The following is a 27,237-nucleotide window of genomic DNA, read 5'->3' on the forward strand; positions in this document are numbered from 1 at the left end:
ATAGTTGTTCTAGAGAGGAGAAGGTGTGTCCAAACTTTTGGTCTGTACTGTACGTAGGTACATATACTCACATTATATATATTATAGTGGAAAAAATAAGTAGAAGTATATCGGAAGAAAGCGTGTTAGCCGAAACATGCATGTAGGGGTCGCTTTGTGTGCTTCACTCCACAGAAGGTAATGTCATTATCTTATTTACACTTATGTTTGAGTTTGCTATTGTGTGAATTCTCTTCATGGGTTAACATGGGTTGACAAATGGAGATGTCCGTATATACTTATACGTACAGGAGAAGCCATATGCACTAATAGCAGTTTTTGACAATTATTCTACCTCTGCACATTTTTATGTGGAAATTATCTTTCTAATAAATGGTTCTTTCTGTAATGTTATATTTCATATGAGATGCCTTTTGTGACCTTTTGCTAGTATTCATACTTCCCATGTATAATAATATATTTTGTATTATTGAGATACACTAGTATTACTATCTTTTTCTTCTGTTGAGTTTTGGCGCCACCAGCTAGCCATCCATGAATTTTAGTTTGTATATGTATGAATAAATTGCTCATTTATTTCTTGTAAATCTTTGCTTTGGTATAGATTTTTTTTCTATAGTTTTAATTGAGTCTGTATAAGGCAATTTTTTTTCCATGCATCTTGAGTGCACATGTTCACTGGTTTTTGATATTTAATGATGTGCTATTTGTTTGTTTTAATTAGTCCATTGGTCAGATATGTGCATGTCAACAGAAGAACAAAAGCAAAATACCTTGTGAAGATGCTGGCGGAAGCTGGTAAGATTGTGTCATTATCCACAGTGAAACAAATACTGTATCAACATAAGCTGAAAGGCCACTCTGCCAGGAAGAAGCCATTACACCAAAAGAAACATAAAAAGGCCAGATTAATGTTTGCAAATGCTCACAGGGACAAAGACCTTCATTTTTGGAGACACGTCTGATTAAACTAAAATTGAACTGTTTGGCAATAATGACCATCGTTATGTTTGGAGGAAAAATGAAGAAGCTTTGAAGCATAAGAACACCAACTGTGAATCACATGGGTGGCAGCATCATGTTGTGGGGTTGTTTTGCTGTAGGAGGGACTGATGCATCTCATAAAATAGATGGCAACATGAGGAAAGAAGATTATGTGACAATACTAAGTAACATCTTAAGACATCAGCTAGGAAATGAAAGCTAGGGAAATGAGTCTTCCAAATGGACAATGACCTGAAGCATACTGCCAAACTGGTTACAAAGTAGCTTAAGGATACAAAAAGTCAATGTTTTGGAGTGGCCATCATAAAGCCCTGATCTCGATCCTATTGAAAATTTATGGGCAAAGCTGAAAAGGCCAGTGCGAGCAAGGCAACCTACAAACATGGATCAGTTACATCAGTTCTGTCAGAAGGAATAGGCCCAAATTCCTACCAACTATTTTGAGAAGCTTGTGAAAGATATCCAACATGTTTCACCCAAGTCATACAGTTTAACCCCTTAACGACCGCGGGCCGTAAAATTACGTCCTAAATGACATAATCTTACTGCCCGCGGTCCTCCGGCGGCAGCATGCCGCGATCGGCACACATCTCAGCTGATTTTCACAGCTGAGATGTGTGCCTGCTAGGCACGAGCAGAATCGTTATCTGCTCGTGCCGATTAACCCCTTATATGGCGCTGTCAATACATGACAGCGCCATTATAAGCGCAATCGCGGTAAAGTTTTACTTACCGCCGAAACCGGAAGTCACGTGACGCGATCACGTGACTCCCGATAGTTGTCATGGTAGTACAGGGTCATGTGATGACTCCTGTACTACACATGAATTGGTTTCACTTTCGCTGTGCCCGGGGCACAGCAAAAGAGAAAGACAGCGTATCTGCTGTTTACAGCCTTCCAGCTGTGATCAGCAGATACTGCAGAGCGATCGGAATGCTGATCGCAATAGCCCCCTAGGGGGACTAGTAAAATAAAAAAAAAAAGTAAAAAAATAAGTTTTAAAAAATTAAAAAAAAACAAAAAAACCTAAAAGTTCAAATCACCCCCCATTCGCCCCATTGAAAATTAAAGGGTTAAAAAAATAAAAAATATACACACATTTGGTATCGCCGCGTTCAGAAACGCCCGATCTATCAAAATATAAAATCAATTAATCTGATCAGTAAACGGCGTAGCGGCAAAAAAATTCCAAACGCCAAAACGACGTTTTTTTGTCGCCACAACTTTTGCGCAAAATGCAATAAGAGGCGATCAAAACGTAGCATCTGCGCAAAAATGGTACCGTTGAAAACGTCAGCTCGAGACGCAAAAAATAAGCCGTCATTGAGCCTAAGATCCCGAAAAATGAGAACGCTACGGGTCACGGAATATGGCGTAAAACGTGCGCCACTTTTTTCGGACAAACTTCCGATTTTTTTTTAACCCCTTATATAAAAGTAAACCTATACATGTTTGGTGTCTACGAACTCGCACTGACCTGAGGCATCACACCCACACATCAGTTTTACCATATAGTGAACACAGTGAATAAAATATCTCAAAAACCATAGTGCTATCGCACTTTTTTTGCAATTTTTCAGCATTTGGAATTTTTTTGCCATTTTCTAGTACACAATATGGTAAAACTGATGGTTTCATTTAAAAGTACAGCTCGTTCCGCAAAAAATGAGCCCTCACATGACCATATTGACTGAAAAATAAAAAAGTTACGTCTCTCAGAAAAAGAATGGCGAAAAAAAAAAACGGAAAGCGAAAAATCGGCCGGTCGTGAAAGGGTTAAAGGCAATGGTACAAAATACTAATGAAATGTATGTAAACTTTTTTGACTTTGCAGAAAGTAATAAAAATGCCTTAAAACATTATCTCTCTCTTTCTTTCTCTCTCTCTCTCTCAATATTCTGGCATTTGGCAAATATAAATAATTTTGGTTCCTAATTAACCTAAAATGGGAAAGGTTTATTCTGATTTCATATCAGATAGGGAGAAAAACATGCATATGTGTATTTTTAGATTGTGTTTGTAAACGTCTGGTTTCAACTGTATAATATATACACTGAGTGCAGAATTATTAGGCAAATGAGTATTTTGATCACATGATACTTTTTATACATGTTGTCCTACTTCAAGCTGTATAGGCTTGAGAGCCAACTACCAATTAAGTAAATCAGGTGATGTGCATCTCTGTAATGAGGAGGGGTGTGGTGTAATGACATCAACACCCTATATAAGGTGTGCTTAATTATTAGGCAACTTCCTTTCCTTTGGCAAAATGGGTCAGAAGAGAGATTTGACGGGATCTGAAAAGTCCAAAATTATGTGATGTCTTGCAGAGGGATGCAGCAGTCTTGAAATTGCCAAACTTTTGAAGCGTGATCACTGAACAATCAAGCGTTTCATGTCAAATAGCCAACAGGGTCGCAAGAGCATGTTGGGCAAAAAAGGCGCAAAATAACTGCCCATGAATTGAGGAAAATCAAGCGTGACGCTGCCAAGATGCCATTTGCCACCAGTTTGGCCATATTTCAGAGCTGCAACGTTACTGGAGTATCAGAAAGCACAAGGTGTGCCATACTCAGGGACATGGCCAAGGTAAGGAAGGCTGAAAAGCGACCACCTTTGAACAAGAAACATAAGATAAAACGTCAAGACTGGGCCATGAAATATCTTAAGACTGGTTTTTCAAAGGTTTTATGGACTGATGAAATGAGAGTGACTCTTGAAGGGCCAGATGGATGGGCCAGAGGCTGGATCAGTAAAGGGCAGAGAGCTCCACTCAGACTCAGACACCAGCAAGGTGGAGGTGGGGTACAGGGAGGAAAAACAGTACACCTCTTGAAACAGTGTCTGGGAGGCTGTGGTGGCTGCTGCATGCAATGTTGATCGTAAACAGATCAAGCAACTGACAGAATCTATGGATGGTAGGCTGCTGAGTGTCATCATAAAGAAAGGTAGCTATATTGGTCACTAAGTTTTTGGAGTTTTGTTTTGCATGTCAGAAATGTTAATTTCTAAATTTTGTGCAGTTATATTGGTTTACCTGGTAAAAATAAACAAGTGAGATGGGAATATATTTGGTTTTTATTAAGTTGCCTAATAATTCTGCACAGTAATAGTTACCTGCAAAAACAGATAACCTCCTAAGATAGCCAAATCTAAAAAAAAAACACTCCAACTTCCAAAAATATTAAACTTTGATATTTATTTTTGGGTTGATTGAGAACATAGTTGTCGAACAATAATAAAAAAATTCTCTAAAATACAACTTGCCTAATAATTCTGCACACGGTGTATACAGACACATGCACGCACCCTCATATATATATAGCGTATTTTTCGGATTATAAGACGCACTTTTCCTCCCAAAAATTTGGGAGGAAACATGTCTGTGAGGCGATCGGGCGGCCGGGTGCTTGTGGCTGCGTGCAAGCGGCCGGGTACCTGTGCTTGCGTGCGGGTGACAGCCGGGTACCTGTGGCTGCGTGCGGACGGCAGTCGGGTTCCTGTGCAGGTGGCAGTCGAGTCCATGTGCCTGCGTGCGGCAGACGGGTGCCTGTTGGTGCCGGCTGCCTCTCTGTGCGAGTGGGCGGGCAGCCTCCTGGCTGCTGCTATGTGCGTGCAGGTGGCTGTGCAGCAGGTTACCCAGTGTGTCCGCGGTCCCAGTTTCAAATGATGGCACCGGGAGTGGGCGCGTGCGCAGATGGAGCTCTTGGATGAGAGCTCCATCTGCGCACGCGCCATTCCGGGAGTCAGCGCGTGCACAGCTGGAGCCCTTGGATGAGAGCTCCATCTGGCACGCGCCATTCCGGGAGTCAGTGCGTGCACAGATGGAGCCCTTCGATGAGAGCTCCATCTGCGCATGCGCTGCTCCAGGCACCATCATTTGAACCAGGACCGCGGACACTGGGACACTCACCGCGCTGGCCTGCTGCACCGCTCACCCGCCGCCGCTGCTGCCGCCACCACTGACCCGTCGCCATGGACGCCGCCACCACGGACACCACCGCACCTGCCACCACGGACGCCGCCGCACCTGCCATCACGGACCCCGCCGCACCTGCCACCACGGACCGCGCCGCACCTGCAACCACGGATGCCGCCACTGACCTGCCGCACCTGCCAGCATAACCTCTGCTTCCCGTGACCCCGCTTCACCACCACTGCTGCCCCCCTCCGATAAGACAACACCAAGACGAACCCCATTTTTATTTGTTTACCTTTTTTTATGTCTAAATTTGGGGTGCGTCTTATAATCCGGTGTGTCTTATAAGGTGAAAAATACGGTATGTATATACACACACACACACATACTGTATACGTGGACACTCAGATATAAACAATATGAGCATTATTTTGCAATGTATATATGGTAGAAAAGGATTACTGTAAAAATACCGTTATCATGCCAAAATAATGCTAACAAAAATAAAACTGACCTGCAGTATTCATATATACCGTGTGCAGAATTATTAGGCAAGTTGTATTTTAGAGGATTTTTTTTTTTAATGTTGACCAACAACTATGTTTTCAATCAACCCAAAAGGCTCATAAATATCAAAGCTTAATATTTTTGAAAGTTGGAGTGGTTTTTTTTTAGATTTGGCTATCTTAAGAGGATATCCGTTTGTGCAGGTAACTATTACTGTGCAGAATTATTAGGCAACTTAATAAAAACCAAATATATTCCCATCTCACTTGTTTATTTTCACCAGGTAAACCAGTATAACTGCACAAAATTTAGAAATAAACATTTCTGATATGCAAAAACAAAACCCCTAAAAAATTAGTGACCAATATAGCCACCTTTCTTTTTGATGACACTCAACAGCCTACCAGCCATAGATTCTGTCAGTTGCTTGATCTGTTTATGATCAACATTGCATGCAGCAGCCACCACAGCCTCCCAGATACTGTTCCGAGAGGTGTACTGTTTTCCCTCCCTGTAGATCTCACATTTTATGAGGGACCACATGTTCTCTATGGGGTTCAGATCAGGTGAGCAAGGGGGCCATGTCATTATTTTTTCATCTTTTAGACCTTTACTGGCCAGCCATGCTGTAGAGTAGTTGGATGCATGTGATGGAGCATTGTCCTGCATGAAAATCATGTTTTGAAGTTGTCTTCCAGAAACTGGCAGTAGGTTTGAGAGTTGAACTTCACTTCATCCTCAAATCGAAAAAGTCCCACAAGTTCATCTTTGATGATACCAGCCCATACCAGTACCCCACCTCCACCTTGCTGGTGTCTGAGTCTGAGTGGAGCTCTCTTCCCTTTACTGATCCAACCTCTGGCCCATCCATCTGGCCCATTAAGAGTCACTCTCATTTCATCAGTCCATAAAACCTTTGAAAAATCAGTCTTAAGATATTTCTTGGCCCAGTCTTGACGTTTTATTTTGTTTCTTGTACAAAGGTCGTCCTTTTTCAACCTTCGTTACCTTGGCCATGTCCCTGAGTATCACTGTAGAGATAAAAATATAGCGCATATGAGAAGCACCCGTGGAGTGATTTCTGTATATTTATATTATAGAATTGCTCACCTGGTTAGGTTGTGCGCCCTCGCACAACCCCGGTGTTAGATGTATAATTCCTCTGGGAGATGAGGGACTGTCTCAGCTGGCATTATCCGTTGTTCTGCTGGGTGGATCCAGGTTTGTTGCCGCTGCCGGCTTCAGATTCACCGACTCCTTGAATCCTGGAGCTCTGTGCGGACCTGCGTCCTCCCGCTGTTAGTTCAAATGATCTGATGGATTCTATTACTCACAGCAGCTCTACCCGGATTCCCTTATGGGAGTAGGCATATAGAAAAAAGATTCCGGTCTTTGTGAGCGCTAGTAATAGATCTTTGGTCTTTGATCTTTTAAGAAATTTGGCTTTATTATTAATAACATAAAGCTCTTGTATTAACACAACGCGTTTCAGCAAGATACACTTGCCATCCTCAGGTGTAACAAGAGCACTTCACACACATTAAATTTATAGATAAAATAAAACAACCCCACAAGTGAGACTCATGGGTGTGTCATACAATCAGGTTATTTAACCCTTTAAATGCTAAAACTTTTATAATGGATTAAAAATCAGATAAAAACTTATAAAAAACATATAAAAAACCCACATGGGACATTATCATCTAAAAATCGATATCTATACAACCATTTCATAAATAAATAGTTGGGATTAAATTCATTAAAATAGAATTTACCATTTATAATTTTCTATGAGGACTACTTTTAGTGAAAAAATGTATTATCAGGATTTTTTGCCCCCATTTGGCTTAATGGATGTCACAGTGATACTAAAATCTTTTAGTTAGGAAACCTTTTTAGGATTATTTCTTTAGTAAAAAATTTCTTTCTTTTTTTTTTTTCCCCCTTCTTCTTCTTCCTTTTTTTTCCTTTTTCCTTTTCTTTTTCTTTTCCTTTTTTCTAAAGACCATATGTTATATCAGTGGTTTATTGTTATTGATTTTTTTTTTCTTCCCTTTTTTTTTAACCCAATTTATCCGATGCACATACATCAATATTAAAATGCACATATATAGGGGCACTTAACACTTCAGCATATATATGCATACATGCATAAATATACATATACGCTCACATACGTACAATCAAATATGGCTCTATCAGGTAAACCTTGTCATATTAATGTTTGGCGACATTATCTAGCATTACATTATGTCCTTCTGGGGCTAGTGTACCCAATTTGAAGATCCAATAGCTTTCTTTTTTGGTTTATTTAATGATTGGGGTCTTTACTATCTATAGTGTCTATAATGGTAAGTGTCATTTTTGGGTCCCTATTGTGCACGTGATTGTAATGTCTTGATACACTATGTAGTGGATAGCCACTTTTTATGTTGTGTCGGTGTTTATTCAATCGTGCATGCATTTCTTGAATTGTTCTACCTACATATTGGACACCACAAGGGCATTCCAGTAGATAGACTACATATGTGGAATGACAATTAAATTTATGTTTTATTATATAGGTTTCTCTTGTGGTCTTGGACGTAAAGGTTTTTGCTCCTTTAGTTATCACCTGACAGCATAGATATTTTGGTGTTTGACATGGGTAACATCCCCATTGATTTGGGTTGTTAACCTTGACTATTGATGGTTTTAAAGAGGTGTTACTGGGTGCGACCATATTACCTAGATTCCTATTTTTCTTATAAATAATGATGGGTCTATGAGGTATGTGGTCTGATAGCATAGGATCACCTTTTAATATAAACCAATATTTATTGAGTAGTTTTTCAATATGGGTTCTAGGTTGACAGTAAGTAGTGACAAGACTCCATTTGGATAATTTGATTTTTCCTTCATTGTTTAGAATATTCGCTGGTTTTGGTTGTATACATGTTTCCTGGGTGAGGGGATTTGTTTTATTGTAGGCATCTTGTAACAGTTTTTGGGGTATCCCTTCTCCAGGAATCTGTGTTTAAGAATTTTGGATTCTTTCGCATAGTCCGTATCCACTGTACAGGTTTTTTTATCCTTCTGAGAGCAAAGGGCAATTACCACACTGCGAGAGAATAAAAATATTATTATCAAAAGAGCAGATAAAGGGGGAGGGATAGTAATAATGAATAGGGCATGGTATATTAATGAAGGCAACAAGATCTTAAATGACAATGATTACTATGAACCCCTAGAAAAGGATCCCTCAACCCAAATTTTACATGATTATAACACGATCATAAGGGAAGCCTCTCAGATGGGAATATTAAATAAAAAAGAGAAAAAATTCCTTGATATTACAAACTATTCAGTGCCATATTTTTACTACCTACCAAAAATACATAAAGACCCGAAAAATCCACCTGGACGCCCAATAATTTCAGGGGTCAACTCTATAACCAGCAATCTTTCCCATTTTGTGGACCTATTCTTACAAGGGTATGTAGTAAACCAAGAATCCTATTTGAAAGACTCAACACAATTGATAAGGGAATTATTAATCCTACCCCCATTGGATAATAGCTTACTCCTCACATTGGATGTCTGTTCATTATACAATAATATAACACATACTAGGGGCCTATTAGCCGTAGAAGAAATACAAGCAAAGGATTCAGAAATTTCAGCGCCACAAAGGAATTTTTTTATTAACGGCAATAAAATTCATATTAGAGAACAATGTGTTCACATTTGAGGGCTCATACCTCAAACAAACCAAGGGCTGTGCGATGGGGACGCGATTCGCACCAAGTTACGCTAATATCTTTATGAGTGCGTTCGAGTCCGTCTCCATCGCACAATCCAAATATAAGGAACACATAGTTCTCTACCGTCGGTTCATTGATGACCTTTTCCTAATATGGAGAGGCCCCTTGGGGATAGCACAAGAATTCATAGAGGATCTCAATAAGAATGAATGGGGTATATCCTTTACGGCCACTCATTCAAATAAAACCATTCAATATTTAGACCTGCAAATTAATTTGAATGAAACAGGGAGGATTACAACATCCACACACTTCAAACCCGTGGATGTAAATAGTTATTTAAAATATAACAGTGGACATCTACCAAGATGGATCCGGAACATTCCATATGGACAGTACAGAAGGATAAGAAAAAACTGTACAGTGGATACGGACTATGCGAAAGAATCCAAAATTCTTAAACACAGATTCCTGGAGAAGGGATACCCCAAAAAACTGTTACAAGATGCCTACAATAAAACAAATCCCCTCACCCAGGAAACATGTATACAACCTAAACAAGTGAATATTCTAAACAATGAAGGAAAAATCAAATTATCCAAATGGAGTCTTGTCACTACTTACTGTCAACCTAGAACCCATATTGAAAAACTACTCAATAAATATTGGTTTATATTAAAAGGTGATCTTATACTATCAGACCACATACCTCATAGACCCATCATTATTTATAAGAAAAATAGGAATCTAGGTAATATAGTCGCACCCAGTAACACCTCTTTAAAACCATCAATAGTCAAGGTTAACAACCCAAATCAATGGGGATGTTACCCATGTCAAACACCAAAATGTCTATGCTGTCAGGTGATAACTAAAGGAGCAAAAACCTTTATGTCCAAGACCACAAGAGAAACCTATATAATAAAACATAAATTTGATTGTCATTACACATACAGTCATATAAAAAAGTTTGGGCACCCCTATTAATGTTAACCTTTTTACTTTATAACAATTTGGGTTTTTGCAACAGCTATTTAAGTTTCATATATCTATATAACTGATGGACTCACTAATATTTCTGGAATGAAATGAGGTTTATTGTACTAACAGAAAATGTGCAATCCGCATTTAAACAAAATTTGACTGGTGCAAAAGTATGGGCACCCTTATAAATTTCTTGATTTGAACACTCCTAACTACTTTTTACTGACTTACTAAAGCACTAAATTGGTTTTGTAACCTCATTGAGCTTTAAACTTCATAGGCAGGTGTATCCAATCATGAGAAAAGGTATTTCAGGTGGCCACTTGCAAGTTGTTCTCCTATTTGAATCTCCTATGAAGAGTGGCATCATGGGCTCCTCAAAACAACTCTCAAATGATCTGAAAACAAACATTATTCAACATAGTTGTTCAGGGGAAGGATACAAAAAGTTGTCTCAGAGATTTAAACTGTCAGTTTCCACTGTGAGGAACATAGTAAGGAAATGGAAGAACACAGGTACAGTTCTTGATAAGCCCAGAAGTGGCAGGCCAAGAAAAATATCAGAAAGGCAGAGAATAATAATGGTGAGAATAGTCAAGGACAATCCACAGACCACCTCCAAAGACCTGCAGCATCATCTTGCTGCAGATGGTGTCAATGTGCATCGGTCAATAATACAGCGCACTTAGCACAAGAAGAAGTTGTATGGGAGAGTGATGTGAAAGAAGCCGTTTCTGCAAGCACGCCACAAACAGAGTCACCTGAGGTATGCAAAAGCACATTTGGACAAGCCAGTTACATGTTGGAAGAAGGTCCTGTGGACTGATGAAACAAAGATTGAGTTGTTTGGTCATACAAAAAGGCGTTATGCATGGAGGCAAAAAAACACGGCATTCCAAGAAAAGCACTTGCTACCCACAGTAAAATTTGGTGGAGGTTCCATCATGCTTTGGGGCTGTGTGGCCAATGCCGGCACCGGGAATCTTGTTAAAGTTGACGGTCGCATGGATTCAACTCAGTATCAGTAGATTCTTGACAATAATGTGCAAGAATCAGTGACGAAGTTGAAGTTATGCAGGGGATGGATATTTCAGCAAGACAATGATCCAAAACACCGCTCCAAATCTACTCAGGCATTCATGCAGAGGAACAATTACAATGTTCTGGAATGGCCATCCCACTCCCTAGACCTGAATATCATTGAAAATCTGTGGGATGATTTGCAGCGGGCTGTCCATGCTCGGCGACCATCAAACTTAACTGAACTGGAATTGTTTTGTAAACAGGAATGGTCAAATATACCTTCATCCAGGATCCAGGAACTCATTAAAAGCTACAGGAAGTGACTAGAGGCTGTTAATTTTGCAAAAGAAGGATCTACAAAATATTAATGTCACTTTTATGTTGAGGTGCCCATACTTTTGCACTGGTTAAGTTTTGTTTAAATGCGGATTGCACATTTTCTGTTAGTACAATAAACCTCATTTCAATCCAGAAATATTACTGAGTCCATCAGTTATTAGATATATGAAACTGAAATAGCTGTTGCAAAAACCCAAATTGTTATAAAGAAAAAAGGTTAACATTAATAGGGGTGCCCAAACTTTTTCATATCACTGTATGTAGTCTATCTACTGGAATGCCCTTGTAGTGTCCAATATGTAGGTAGAACAATACAAGAAATGCATGCACGATTGAATAAACACCGACACAACATAAAAAGTGGCTATCCACTACATCAGGGGTGGGGAACCTTTTTCTGTCGGGGGCCATTTGGAAATTTCTACCAACCTTCGGGGGCCGCACAAAATTATCAATGTTTAAATGACCCTGCTATATTGGGTGAAGCAATTAATTAACTGGGGGAATGGGGCTGGGGGCACAGACACCACACGCGGGGCTGGGGGCACAGACACCACACGCGGGGCTGGGGGCACAGACACCACACGCGGGGCTGGGGGCACAGACACCACACGCGGGGCTGGGGGCACAGACACCACATGCGGGGCTGGGGGCACAGACACCACACGCAGGGCTGGGGGCACAGACACCACTGGAGGGGCTGGGGGCACAGACATCACTGGGGGGAGGCACAGACATCACTGGGGGGAGGCACAGACATTACTGAGGGGAGGCACAGACATCACTGGGGGGAGGCACAGACATCACTGGGGGGGGCTGCACACAGGACTGGGGGGGGCTGCACACAGGACTGGGGGGGATGCACACAGGACTGGGGGGGTCTGCACACAGGACTGGGGGAAGCTGCACCTCACAGGACTGGGGGGGGCTGCACGCAGGACTGGGGGGGCTGCACGCAGGACTGGGGGGGCTGCACGCAGGACGGGGGGCTGCACGCAGGACGGGGGGGCTGCACGCAGGACTGGGGGGGGTGCGCACGCAGGACTGGGGGGGTGCGCACGCAGGACTGGGGGGTGCGCACGCAGGACTGGGGGGTGCGCACGCAGGACTGGGGGGGTGCACACACAGGACTGGGGGGGTGCGCACACAGGACTGGGGGGGTGCGCACACAGGACTGGGGGGGTGCGCACACAGGACTGGGGGGGTGAGCACACAGGACTGGGTGATGGGCTGCACATAGGATTGTGTGGGGGTGCACACAGGACATTGGGGGGCTGCACACAGGACATTGGGGGGCTGAACACAGGACTGGGGGAGGGGTGCACACAGGACATTGGGGAGCACACTGCGCTGAGAGTTTCATGCAACTCTGGGGGAGAAGGTTTACAGAACTGGTGTGGGGTGGCACAAAGCATTGGGCAGGGCACATAGCAGCAGAGGGTCGGCGCTGGACTCACAGCAGCATTGCATTCACATCACTGGAGTGCAGGGGCCGGACACACTGCATCAGAAGGAGAAGGCAGGCACTGATCTCCGGAGGGCAGGGGGCGGACACACAAGGCTGGAAGCTGTGAGGCTGCTGTGGACCCGCCCACAATTGGCACTGGCCGACGGGAGAACACATTGCAGCACAAACAGCAATGTGTGGATTTAAAGGGCCGGCGGCAGCAAGACCGCGGTGACAGCACGAGCACTGCCTCCCCCGGGAATCTGCCCGGGGGCCACATAAAAGGTCATGGCGGGCCGCATGCGGCCCGCGGGCCGGAGGTTCCCCACCCCTGCACTACATAGTGTATCAAGACATTACAATCGTGTGCACAATAGGGACCCAAAAATGACACTTACCATTATAGACACTATAGATAGTAAAGATCCACAATCATTAAATAAACTCATCAAAAAAGAAAGCTATTGGATCTTCAAATTGGGTACACTAGCCCCAGAAGGACATAATGTAATGCTAGATAAAGTCGCCAAACATTAATATGACAAGGTTTACCTGATAGTGCCATATTTGATTGTACGTATGTGAGCGTATATGTATATTTATGCATGTATGCATATATATGCTGAAGTGTTAAGTGCCCCTATATATGTGCATTTTAATATTGATGTATGTGCATCGGATAAATTGGGTTCAAAAAAAAGGGAAGAAGAAAAAAAAAATCAATAACAATAAACCACTGATATAACATATGGTCTTAGAAAAAAGGAAATGAAAAAGAAAAGGAAAAAGAAAAAAAAGGAAGAAGAAGAAGGGAGAAAAAAAAAAGAAAATTTTTACTAAAGAAATAATCCTAAAAAGGTTTCCTAACTAAAAGATTTTAGTATCACTGTGACATCCATTAAGCCAAATGGGGGCAAAAAATCCTGATAATACATTTTTTCACTAAAAGTAATCCTCATAGAAAATTATAAATGGTAAATTCTATTTTAATGAATTTAATCCCAACTATTTATTTATTTATGAAATGGTTGTATAGATATCGATTTTTAGATGATAATGTCCCATGTGGTTTTTTTATGTTTTTTATAAGTTTTTATCCGACTTTTAATCCATTATAAAAGTTTTAGCATTTAAAGGGTTAAATAACCTGATTGTATGACACACCCACGAGTCTCACTTGTGGGGTTGTTTTATTTTATCTATAAATTTAATGTGTGTGAAGTGCTCTTGTTACACCTGAGGATGGCAAGTGTATCTTGCTGAAACGCGTTGTGTTAATACAAGAGCTTTATGTTATTAATAATAAAGCCAAATTTCTTAAAAGATCAAAGACCAAAGATCTATTACTAGCGCTCACAAAGACCGGAATCTTTTTTCTATATGTCCATGAGTATGGCACACCTTGTGCTTTTTGATACTCCAGTATCGTTGCAGCTCTGAAATATGGCCAAACTGGTGGCAAATGGCATCTTGGCAGCTTCACGCTTGATTTTCATTTGCCTAATAATTCTGCACACAGTGTAATACAAACCAAATACTAATAAACAGTGCTCAACAACAACCAAATACCAAACATACAGTGCCCAAATAATACTATAATATACAAAATATGCAATGCCTACATAGTGCAAACCAAATAATACCAATGTACAGTGCCCAAATATTACAAACTAAATACTGATTTACAGTGTCCATATATTACTAGCATTGAATTCCCAAATAATATTAATATACTATCCCCAAATAATACCAATTTACAGTATCCACGTGTTACAAACCAAATAATGCACACACTACAATACCCAAATAATACCAACATACAGTGTCCAAGTAATTCAGTAGTAGCAATAGTAAAATATGTGAAAAGAGAAATGTTCTCACCCACCTAATGGTTAAGAGTTAAAGAAGTGGTTCATTCATATTCATTATTGGCCACAAGAATATAATGTTGAGAAACAAGGTTTCTCTCAAATACCTTGTGTTACCAATAGTGCCTGTGAGCGACCCTATTGCGGACCACTCTTCCCCATCGCCTGACCCCCGGGCTGGGGACCCGGTGATGTCAAATCAACTTCCTGTTCAATTGACATCACCGTGGCCGGCCCCAGTCTCCGTGAGTCACTGGGCTGCGGGCAGTGTTTCACCACTCGTCACAGCCCAGCATGTCTCCTGGTTGCGGCGCTCTGCAGTGAAGGAGGAGGGAGCAGGGAGATGATGGGCTGTGACGCTGGGCTGTGATGAGCAGGGAAGCGCCGCCCACAGCCCAATCACTCAGGAAGACTTCAGCCCGCTTCACTTGACATGATATCACCGGATCCCAGAGGTCATGGAATCCGGGGGTCATGCGAAGGGGGTGAGTGGAGCACAATAGCGCCGCACAAAGGCACTGTTGGCAACACAAGGTATTTGAGTGAAACATTGTTTCTCAATATAATATTGAGGTAGCCAATAATGAATATGGGTGAACCACCCCTTTAAGCAGCGGATAACAATACAAAAAGCACAGCAAAATCATGGAGTCATCACTACAAACAAATCCAATACTAATTCTATACAATCCAGGGGAGGTGTATCCTCTAAGCTCCTGTGATGCAGAAGGGCCTTCATCACGTGCTTCATCTCAGCACTTGTGTCTTTTACGTGAATTAGTATATTGTTTTGGACACTGCGGTTTTTGTCTTTTTTGTTGTCATGTATTAATTTAAGCTGCTTTATTTTTTATACTTTCTTCTATTTGCCTTTGACAAATCTTTTGATACAGTTGTGTGGATTACAGGCTTAATCTAGCACTATGGGCAGATGATAGCTGGGTTAAAGGACCTCATCTACACTGAGCATTATATCCCCTGAAGAGTCGCATAAGACAAAACGCGTCGGAACGCAGATAGGGTCAACATATGGGTCCAGCGTTATACACCTAGCTGTGGACCGTACTTGTTAGGATGGGAGCTCGGGGTAACAGATAGATTTGTTGTTTTCTCCAGGAGACATTAGGGACAGATAGGCTTGATTCAGGACTCTGGACCCAAACTCCAATAGAGACTCTGTATACCTTGACCTAGAAGGACGCGGTGAGATTATTCCTTGTATCACTATATAGTCTCTCTTATGTCTGACCGCTGTCAGCATTTAATGGGATATATGTATTTATTTAGGTTTATTATGTTATCTTTGCTGTGTTTTTTTTTTTACATAGGACCACTGTCCAGTGCCTGTCAGCAAATACAAGTGTGTTGTTTTCTATCTTTTTGTGTTTTTTTTTCTTGTGTTTTTTTGTATGACTATTCGTGGATGTTTGAGTGGACCCATATATAAAAAAAAAAGAAAAAAAATATATTGCTTTGAGTAATATATTGGGCATTATATATACACTGGCCCACTCAATAAGGCTGCTTTCACACTACGTTTTTTTAACATCCGTCATGAACGTTTTTTTAACGCAAAAACGGATCCAGTCCAAATGCGTTTTCATTTCAATGCATTTGCAATGGACTCGCGTCAACATGCGTTCACCTGCGTTTGCGTGCGTTATAGTAAGGATCCAGCGACTTGCAGTTTTTTAACTTTTTTCAAAAACGCTACTTGTATTGTTTTGGACACTGCGGTTTTTGTCTTTTTTGTTGTCATATTAATTCAAGCTGCTTCATTTTTGATACTTTCTTGTATTTGCCTTTGACAAATCTTTTTGATATAGTTGTGTGGATTACAGGCTTTTCAAATTTGTTTTCGCAGCTGAAACGTACTAAAAACATTTGCTTTTTAAACCTGTGGATCTTTCACATCAATTGCAATGCCACGGGCAAATTCCACTCAAAAAATTTGGAGTGCCCAAAAGAGAAATTGACTCGTTGCAAATTGAAAAAAAATGTACTTCAGGTAAGTTTAGACAGCATTTTAAAAAAAAAAACAAAAAAAAAACAAGAACCCATAAAGGGAAGTCAAGGAGCTCAGAGGAAAGGCCGCTTTACACACAACGACATCGCTAATGAGATATTGTTGTGGTCACGGAATTCATGACGCACATCCGGCCTCGTTAGCGACGTCGTTGCATTCGACACCTACGAGCGACCGCTAATGATCAGAAATACTCACCAAATTATTGATCGTTGATACGTCATTCATTTTCCAAATATCGTTGCTCGTGCTGGACGCAGGCTGCTCGTCGTTCCTGAGGCAGCACACATCGCTACGTGTGACACCCCGGGAACGATGAACAACAGTGTTCCAGGCGTTCTCCGGCAACGAGGTGGGAATGATGTGAATGTGGCTGCTCTCTGCCCCTCCGCTTCTATTGGTGGCCCGCTGATTGACGTCGCTGTGACGCCGTACGAACCGCCCCCTTAAAAAAGAGGTTGTTCGCCGCCCACAGTGACGTTGCTAGGAAGGTAAGTCTGTTTGATGAGTCCTAGCGATATTGTTCGCCACACGGGCAGCGATCGCTAGCGACATTGCTAGCGATGTCGCAGCGTGTAAAGCGGCCTTTAGTGTCAGGGGCTGCCCTTCGCTAGTTTAGTCCTTGCGCCTGCTAGCTCCTTGATGGAGCGGGTCAACCAGGAGCTACCCCGGAGTGGTACCTGGTGTCTATCATCAGCCAAGTCCAACCTTACAATCTGAAGCTCTAGTGAAGACTGGGTAGTTATGCCGCTGCAAGGAAAGCTGGTTCTGGGAGCAGTGGGTCTACGCTCCTTTCTCCCTCCATCTTAAAACGTGACACTCCCCTTGCACACACATGGTAAAGAGCTGTTAATCAACTGGGGCAGGGAGAAGCCAGCCATTTACCGCACTGGACTAGTCAGGTCTCTCCCTATAGATTCTAGCTGATTTTCCAAACTATATTTCCTCTGAAACACTTACATGATTGTAATTCTGCTGTCTCTGGTTCATGCTGTCTGAGGTTAGGGCAGCATTAATTTATTGACAAGTTCCCTTTTTGAGGCATGCCAAGCAAAAATGGTATTCCCTAATTCTTTCCAAATGTTTCTGCATTAAAAGTCTCACCAAGTTCCATCTTCCCAACATCGCTCTGGTCTTCTGTATCACTTGACCTGAAATTTGATAAGCCACATAATGCAGGGGTTTACGTGTAGATTCACTAGTGGAAGTAGCATTGCACCAACACACCTCAGTTCCAGTGTGATTAGCCAAACTGAAGAGCGATCACAAAATCCAGAAAAGGATCAAAGCAACACTGGAAACTGGGGAAGATGAAAATTTGTGAGGATTTTAGTGCACCTAAACCATGTGACAGACACATTTGGAGGGCATTATCGATAAAAAAAAAAATGCCATAAGCAAGTAGGGAGTAAGCCTCTCACCTGTACTATGTTGAAATATAGGCAGAAACGGGGCGGGACCGGAAGTGCATGGAGTAAGAAGCTTGTGAGAAAGCGCCCCACGGCTAAAGCTACATAAGCAATCACTGCCCCCACTATACCCGTCGCTGGAGTACAGAAGATGGTCTGGAGGCCTCTGCAAAAGACAGCGATTCCAGCAGTGCCTTCCACATCATCAGCACTGACATTGGTACTCCTGGAGAAAAAAAGTGAATTACAAAGTTGTAGGGCATCATCAATTCAATACGAATCGACACCTTGCATACAGAAGTGCTATGATATGAAACCCATGACCCCCCAAAACACTTAATGCTGGTCACACATATGGCGCTCATTTAACGTTGATGCTCAAAGTGGCCACCGTCAGCTGCAATGCACATCTGGACAGCATACTGTATCTTGCTGCACATTGTGCCATATGGTAGGTGACACATTTGCACAAGCATCTGTGATGACAATGACTTGTAGGAAGGTCTCCATGAGGTATCGCTTGATGTTCGCAGCCTTGTGAGCTTTACACGTTCTAATCATAGCATTTCTGTATGCAAAGTGTCAATTCATATTGAATTGATGATGCCCTACAACTTTGTAGTTCACTTTCTCTACCTTGTTCCGTTTTTGAAAAACAAAATGCTAACTCCATTGTTTTCCACCAGGTGGCGCTATAGGTGGTTTCATTGCGTACCGCATAGCTACTTTACTATACCTAGACACCACTTCTATGCCTATAGCTTTCGCCGTTCTCAAGTTAATGGCGGTGGACAGGATATGGGTGGACACACTGTATAGATGTCTCATGTGACTCGTATGTTAAATGTCCCTTCCCTCCTTCCCTGTCCCCTCCTTTCCTTGGGTCTCCCTCGGATTTGAAAATAATATCTGTCTATGCAATTGATTTTGCTACTTACTTGAAAATTTTGTTAATAAACAAACCGTTTATATAAAAAAAAAAAAATAAAAGCAGAAACATAGCGGCGTCCCTCATCCACCCTCTAAATTAGGGTCCTTGCACATGAGTGTATTTATCAGTAAAGAAAAAAAATCAAATTGCACTCGGACTATGGGGAAGTTCCGATCTGTGATTTTTTTTTCTCAGCTCCAATCGGACTGTGTCTTAGATCACGAGCACCCATACAAGTTTATGGGTGTGTGTGCAACATCGGACTGCATTGTATTTCGTCTTGTAAATCCTTTTTTACATCACCAGTTATTAACAATTACAAGACCAAATACAATTTCATATGTTGAGAAATGCAAAGTATCTGTAAAAATTAAATGCTATACAGTTAATCGGTATGGGATCCGATTTTTTTTTTTGCATTGTACACTCAGACTCAATTCTCCTCCAAAACAGGGCCCCCTTTGTCGCATTCCATTTAGTATATATACAGTGAAGGAAATAATTATTTGATCCCTTGATGATTTTATAATTTTGCCCACTGACAAAGACATGAACAGTCTATAATATTAAGGGTAGGTTAATTTTAACAGTGAGAGAATATCCAAGATAAAATCCAGAAAATGACATTGTATAAGTTATAAAAATGTATTTGCATTTTGCAGAGAGAAATACGTATTTGATCCCTCTGGCAAACAAGATTTAATACTTGGTGGCAAAACCCATGTTGGCAAGCACAGCAGTCAGATGTTTTTTGTAGTTGATGATGAGGTTTGCGCATGTCAGGAGGAATTTTGGTCCACTCCTCTTTGCAGATCATCTCTAAATCATTAAAATTTTGAGGCTGTCGCTTGGCAACTCGGTGTAATGCCTGATAGGAGCCACAGACTCAGACTGGCTGTAAGGGGAATCTAGTGAAAAGCTGCTCACAAAGCAGGACCCCAAGAACTCTGCAACCCTTTAACCCCTGTACAGGGATTTGGAATTACACAGAGCCTCAGAGATCGCTACCTGTGGTAGACTGTAGTCCGTGGTCGTCAGGCAGGGTCAAAATCCAGGAGATGCAAAACAGGAACAGAATCGGCAGGCAAGGGCGTAGTAAGGAGACAAAGCAGGGGTCAAATCTGGAACTGGCAGCAAGGTACAAAAACGACAGGCAGGAGGGTAGTCAAACACAAGTAAGGTCAGCGCACAGGAATCACAATACAAACAGCACATGAGCCCGGAGAACAGAGCTATCACTGGCAGTGATCATGTGACAGGAGAGGGAATAAGAAGGGTGTGGTGCCTTCCCATAGGCTGCAGGTGAATGTTGGCCACTTCAGCCGGGAGACACACGCCACCTACAGTCAGCCAGTGGTACAGCAGGTTCCAGGGAAACCCAGCCTAGTGGATCAGCGAAGCCTGTGCTCCGCAGAGCCACGGGCACCGACTCCTCTCCCATCACCACCACTATCCATGGTGGGAAAATGGCGTCGTCTGGTGATCGGAGCCGAAGTCGCAGGAGCGGACTCCGGTGGGGACGTGACACTGTGCTCCGCAGAACCACAGGCACAGACTCCTCTCCCATCACCAGCACTATCCATGGTGGGAACATGGCGTTGTCTGGCAATCGGAGCAGAAGTCGCAGGAGCGGACTCCGATGGGGACGTGACACTCGGAGCTTCAGCTCCCTCCATAAGTTTTCTATGGGAGTAAGGTCTGGAGACTGGCTAGGCCACTAGGCGTATGATTATCCTTCCCTATCTGTATCATGGTGGTTTACATCTGGCTCCATACTTGTTTTTAATGATTCTTCAATAAAGACTTTTTTAATTTACTCTCCTGTACCTTCCGTGGATGCTGGAGACTTTCCTTTTTTTATTCTCCACAAAAAAATAATGTTTCCACCTCCATGCGTGACAGTGTTCTTTGGATCATAGGCAGCATTTCTCTTCCCCCAAACATGGCGAGTTGAGTTAATGCCAAAGAACTCAATGTTTATCTCATCTGACCACAGCACCTTCTCTCAATCACTCTCAGAGTCATCAAGGTTTTCATTAGCAAACTTCAGACGTGCGTGCACATGTGCCTTCTGGAGCAGTGGGACTTTGCAGGCACTGCAGGATTTTAATCCATTGCGGTGTAATATGTTACCAATGGTTTTCTTGGTGACAGTGTTCCCAGCTGCCTTGAGATCATTAACAAGTTTCCCCTCGTGTAGTTTTAGGCTGATCTCTCACCTTCCTCATGATCCTGGATACCCCACGAGGTGAGATTTTGCATGGAGCCCCAGATCGACACTCATTTTGTATGTCTTCCATTATCTTACTATTGCACCAACAGTTGTCTCCTTCTCATCCAGCATCTTACTTATGGTTTTGTAGCCCATTCCAGCATTGTGCAAGTCTATGATCTTGTCCCTGACATCCTTAGAAAGTTCTTTGGTCATTGCCATGTTGCAGACGTTGGATCCTGACTGACTGATTAATTGAGTGTGTGGACAGGAGTCTTTTATACAGTTGACCATTTAAGACAGTTGTCTTTAATGCAGGTAACGAGTTGATTAGGAGCCTCTAACTGGTCTGTACGAGCCAGAACTCTTAATAGTTGGTAGGGGATCAAATACTTACTACTTTCTGCAGAATGCAAATACATTATTATAACATATACAATGTGATTTTCTGGAGTTTATTTTTGATATTCCATCTCTCACTGTTAAAATTAACCTACACTTATAGACTGTTCATATTACTGTCAATGGGCAAACTTACAAAATCAGCAAGGGATCAATAATTATTTCCTTCACTGTATGCAGTCGTAGTCCCCATGGCTAGAAAAGCAAAAATCTGACCAAAACGTTTAATTCCCCTCATAAGTAATCATCACCAATTGGAGAAGAAAGAGATTCTGGAGGACACAAATCACATTGCTATATATCAAATGTTTAGAATTAACTGCTCAAATATAAAATACCAGAATGTGTTCTACTTCACCCTCACCCCACTGTATACACAGGAACCATAAAACCTTCTTCTGCCAATATTTTCTTGTTGGTTATAGTCCTGTTATGCTCGAATTGTACTTTTTTGTGAATATATAACTGAGAGCTTATTACTTATACAGCTTTAAATTGTTGCTGTATATGTTTGTAATTAAAACTGAATTGAGACAAAAAAATGTAATTCACACTTGAAGCCTTTAAATTAAATCACCTTAGCTATATTTGTGAAAAAAATAGCATAAATAAGTCTCATGCTCTGTGCTGAATTCCCAATCGGTATGTCTTTGGAGTGAGGGAAGAAACCAGAGGAAACTCATTCAAACATGGGAAGAACATACAAGTTTATAGATTTCAGCTGACAGCCCAACATCTTGATCCAGAGAAAGGCAAAACCCATGAGGCAGGTGATAATTGCCTCATGTTAAAGGGGTTGTCCACTACTTAGACGACCCCTTCTCACTGCTCTTGCTTGGCCCCATAAAAATAAATAAGCCTATACTTACCTTTAGTGCGGCCGCGGTTCTAGCAATGTATAAAGCCACGTTACCAGTGCCCACGTGTCTTTCTTATGACAGGCTGGCCTCGCGACCAATCAGCGCCAGCATTCTTCACTCCACCTTCGGACGTTTGAGCAGGAAGTCAGCACATTGCTCATATCCTGCTCAAATGTCTGAAGGTGGGGAGACAGATGCCAGGCGCTGACTATGAAAAAGAAGCGGAAGGCACTCACCGGGTGTGGTAAATAAAGAAGTTGTTTTATTCAACCATCAGGTCAGAGGGGAAGGGAGTGGGGCAGGAACACACAATCGGGCGTGGTCCGACGGATTGTGTGTTCCTGCCTCACCCACGCCCTTCCCCCTGACCTGATGGTTGAATAAAATAACTTCTTTATTTAGCACACCCGGTGAGTGCCTTCCGCTTAGATTTCATGGACTTTATGGATTGTTATCTTTTGGAAAGAGCACCACTGCTATTGCCTCATGGATCTACTGCCATATAGTGTGACCACAAGTCTGGATCAAGTGGATTGAGCGGTGAGCTTACTGAATAGTGCCGAGTGCCTCCTCCTCCCTCTTAGATGCCAGGCGCTGATTTGTCGAGAGGCTCGAGTGTGATAATGTCACATATGTCCTGGAAATGTGCCTTTAGACATTGCTGGAACCTTGGCCGCACTGACGGTGAGTATAGGCTTATTTATTTTTACGGGGGTGAACAAGAGGAATGAGAAGTGGTTGTGTAGTGGATATCCCCTTTAAAGGGAAAAACTCTTTGTCTTCTCGTATTACTTCTCTTCGTGTAAGAGTTTTTGAAAGAAATTTAGAATAGATTTATTTATTTCACTTGCTTATATAGCACCACAGACCAACATCTTCATCACTGTCCCCACTGGGGCTCACAATCTAAGTTCCCTATCAATATGTCTTTGGAGTGTATAGGAAACCTTTGGAAACCCACATAACCACAGGGAGAACACAACAGTTCCTTGCAGATGCTACCCTTGGTGAAATTTGGACCAAGTACACCAGTGCTAACCAATGAGCCACCATACTGCCCCTTTGCGAGATTGCCTTTAGTAGTCAATTGTATCAATACAACAAAGTGAAAAATTTAGCAAACATAAGAACTTTATGAAAATTATATTATAATGAACACAAAATAAATCACAGTAATATCAAAAATAGGGACTACTAATTGATTTTCCTTAACAAACGATCATTTACTACTCTACATTATTTACCTTTCTCTTGTAGATGTGTAACTTTACTAGTCCATAACTTGGACTTTTTCCCGTTACACATCATCAATAACATGGCGAAAAACAGAAAATGGCTACGTATCTGTGTGTGTTCTTTGATGTCTAACAAGACTTGACTTCTCAGTAAAACATTTACCACATTGAGAACAAGGAAATGGCTTCTCCCCTGTGTGAATTCTCTGATGTCTGGCAAGATAGTATTTATCGTTAAAACATTTTCCACATACTGAACATGAAAATGGCTTATCCCCCTTGTGAATTCTCTGATGTCTGGCAAGATAGTATTTATCGTTAAAACATTTCCCACATTCTGAACAAGAAAATGGCTTCTCACCTGCGTGACTTATCAGATGTGTAATAAGATGTGATTTCTCTGGAAAACATTTCTCACATTCTGTGCAGGAAAATGACTTCTCTCCTATGTGAATTATCTGATGTGTGACTAGATGTGACTTCTCTGTAAAATATTTCCCACATTCTGAACATGAAAATGGCTTTTGCCCTGTGTGAGTTCTCTGATGTCTAAAAAGGTTTGATTTTTGATTAAAACATTCCCCACATTCAGAACATAAAAATGGTTTTTCCCCTGTGTGAGTTCTCTGATGTCTTTCAAGACTTGATTTAATTCTGTAACATTTTCGACACTCTGAACATGAAAATGGCTTTTCCCCTGTGTGAGTTCTATAATGTGTAATGAGATTTGATTTTTCGCTAAAACATTTCCCACATTCTGAACATGAAAATGGCTTCTCCCCTGTGTGTGTTCTCTGATGTTTAGCAAGATATTTTTTCTCTGTAAAACATTTTCCACATTCTAAACATGAAAATGGTTTCTCCCCTGTGTGAACTCTCTGGTGTTTAACAAGATCATATTTCTCATTAAAACACTTCCCACATCCTGAACATGGAAATGGTTTCTTCCCTGTGTGAATTCTCTGATGTTTAACAAGATTTATTTTACAATTAAAACATTTCCCACAATCGGAACATGAAAATGGCTTCTCCCCTTTGTGCGTTCTCTGATGTATGACAAGAGGTGATTTCTCATTAAAACATTTTCCACACTCCGAACATGAAAATGGCTTCTTTCCTGTGTGAGTTCTCTGATGTTTAACAAGATTTGTTTTCCAATTAAAACATTTCCCACATTCTGAACAGAAAAATGGCTTCTCCCCAGTGTGAATTCTCTGATGTGTGACAAGTTGTGATTTCTCATAAAAACATTTTCCACACGCTGAGCATGAAAATTGCTTCACACCAGTGTGAATTCTGTGATGTGTGACAAGATGTGATTTCTCATTAAAACATTTTCCACACTCCGAACATGAAAATGGTTTCTTCCCTGTATGAGTTCTTTGATGTTTAACAAGAGTTGTTTTCCAATTGAAACATTTCCCACAATCTGAACAGAAATATGGCTTTTCCCCTGTGTGAATTCTTTGATGTCTAACAAGATCTGATTTTTGGTTAAAACATTTCCAACATTCTGAACATGAAAATGGCTTCTCACCTGTATGACTTCTCAGATGTGTAACATAATTTGATTTCTCTGTGAAACGTTTCCCACATTCTGAACATGAAAATTGCTTCTCCCCTGTGTGTATTCTCTGATGTCTAACAAGATTTGGTTTCCGATTAAAACATTTCTCACATTCTGTGCATTGAAATAGATTCTTTCCTGTGTGAATTCTCTGATGTATAACAAGTTGAGATCGTTTGCCATAAAGTTTTCCACATTCTGAACATGAATAAGGCTTTTCCACTGTGTGACTTCTCTGAACTGTAACAAGTCTTGATTTAATGCTGTAAAGTTTCCCAGATTCTAAACATGAAAATGATTTTTTCCTTATATGTGTTATTTCATGTTTATCAGCATACTCGTAACCTTTGTTTTGCATATTGGTCATTAAAAAATCTGAAGAAAGGACTTGTTGAAAAGGATCAAATGACACATTTTTCCTAAAAAGGGCTTGAGGTGTATCTGACATAATAGCATTTTCTTCGCATGTATCTGCACATTTTTCTGATGCTATACCATTCTCATCTGCTATAAAATATGAAAAAATCAGATGTCCCTCTGAGCTCCTGGTACAGTCATCTGCGAAGAATATATGTGATTTTATTATTTTTTTAATAACACTGCTTTGAATATATATCAAAGAGATTGTCCACAACTTTTATACTGATGTCCTAAACTTTGGATAGGCCATCGAAATCAGATCATTCGGTTGCAACACCAGGCACCCCGACATTCAGCTGTTTCCTGACACTGCCGGCAGCCGGATGTGATCAGCTGAGGAGCAGCACAGCTCTGTCAACTGTAAAAGTGAATGCAGGAAAGTAAAAGGGTAAAAAAACGCGCTGCTGTGAAGAAACGGAAGTATTTGCATGATCTTTATTTCTACGTGTTTCGGAGGCACAGCTCCTTCCAGGAATAAAAAATAAAAAAAAATCACAGATGAACATTTTTTTTCCTCATAAAGGAGCAGTGCCTCTGAAATAAGCAGAAATTAATATCACATCCTGCACATACTTCAGTTTCTTCTTCACAGCAGCACACTTTTTAACCCTTTCCCTTGCAGTAACAGCGCATTGGTTATGTGTCACGAGGATATCACGATGGAGAATGGTCCCTCCTATTTCTGGTGTCAGGAGATCAAAGCGCAGGGCTTCATACACACTTGCTCAGGTTAATGCTGCTGGCTGTGCAGATTCTTCATTATCCAGCTCTGCTAGGGTTAAGTAGATCCTCTGGTCTAATGAAACTGAGTGTAAGCAATAGTCAGCTGTTCTTTATTGCTAATTAGCGCTGCTGTACAGACTTCCCTCCTAGTCCACGTAATCACTGGTGATAGTTTGTGCTTTAGATGCCTCTAGAGGGAACCTTTGAGCTGAGGACCAGGAAGTAATTCAGGGAACATTTACTGTGTGAAAGCTGTGTTATTTTTCCCTTCCTTAGTTCTTTTTGGTTTTGCCCTTCTGGTTCATTCCTCATTACTACTTCTTATTGTTTGGAGTGCTTTGTATGAGTACTGTTTATTTTACCCCTGTCTAATCCTCTCTGTGTGTTCAACCTAGAGTGAAACTAGTGTTCTTACTGCCCTAAGCACTATACAGGGCTGAGTACAGGGAAAGACAGGGATGGGCACGTGATCGGCGACAGGGTGAAAGAACCCGTATATGGACGTTAGGGAATGCAGGGATCAGTCTCACGTGAGTTTAGGTAACCCTGCTCCCCTTTCCCTAGCACAAGGGCCCACCATTGTTACGTGTACCCTGTGTGTTTTGGCGCTCACCGG

General features: G+C 41.5%; 1 protein-coding gene across 1 annotated transcript in view; it reads right to left on the minus strand.

Annotated features, from left to right (window-relative positions):
- Window positions 1–27,237, minus strand: part of LOC142312063 (uncharacterized) — a 95,978-nt gene that overhangs the window by 35,314 nt on the left and 33,427 nt on the right. Inside the window, exons 11-12 of the mRNA XM_075350943.1 lie at window positions 24,021–26,036; window positions 23,965–23,972 (exon numbers count right to left, since the gene is read on the minus strand). Of these exons, the coding sequence (XP_075207058.1) occupies window positions 23,965–23,972; window positions 24,021–26,036 (2,024 nt within the window). The remainder of the gene's footprint in view (window positions 1–23,964; window positions 23,973–24,020; window positions 26,037–27,237) is intronic.

The sequence above is a fragment of the Anomaloglossus baeobatrachus genome, chromosome 5 (genome assembly GCF_048569485.1).
Source record: "Anomaloglossus baeobatrachus isolate aAnoBae1 chromosome 5, aAnoBae1.hap1, whole genome shotgun sequence".
In the NCBI taxonomy this organism is placed as follows: Eukaryota; Metazoa; Chordata; class Amphibia; order Anura; family Aromobatidae; genus Anomaloglossus; species Anomaloglossus baeobatrachus.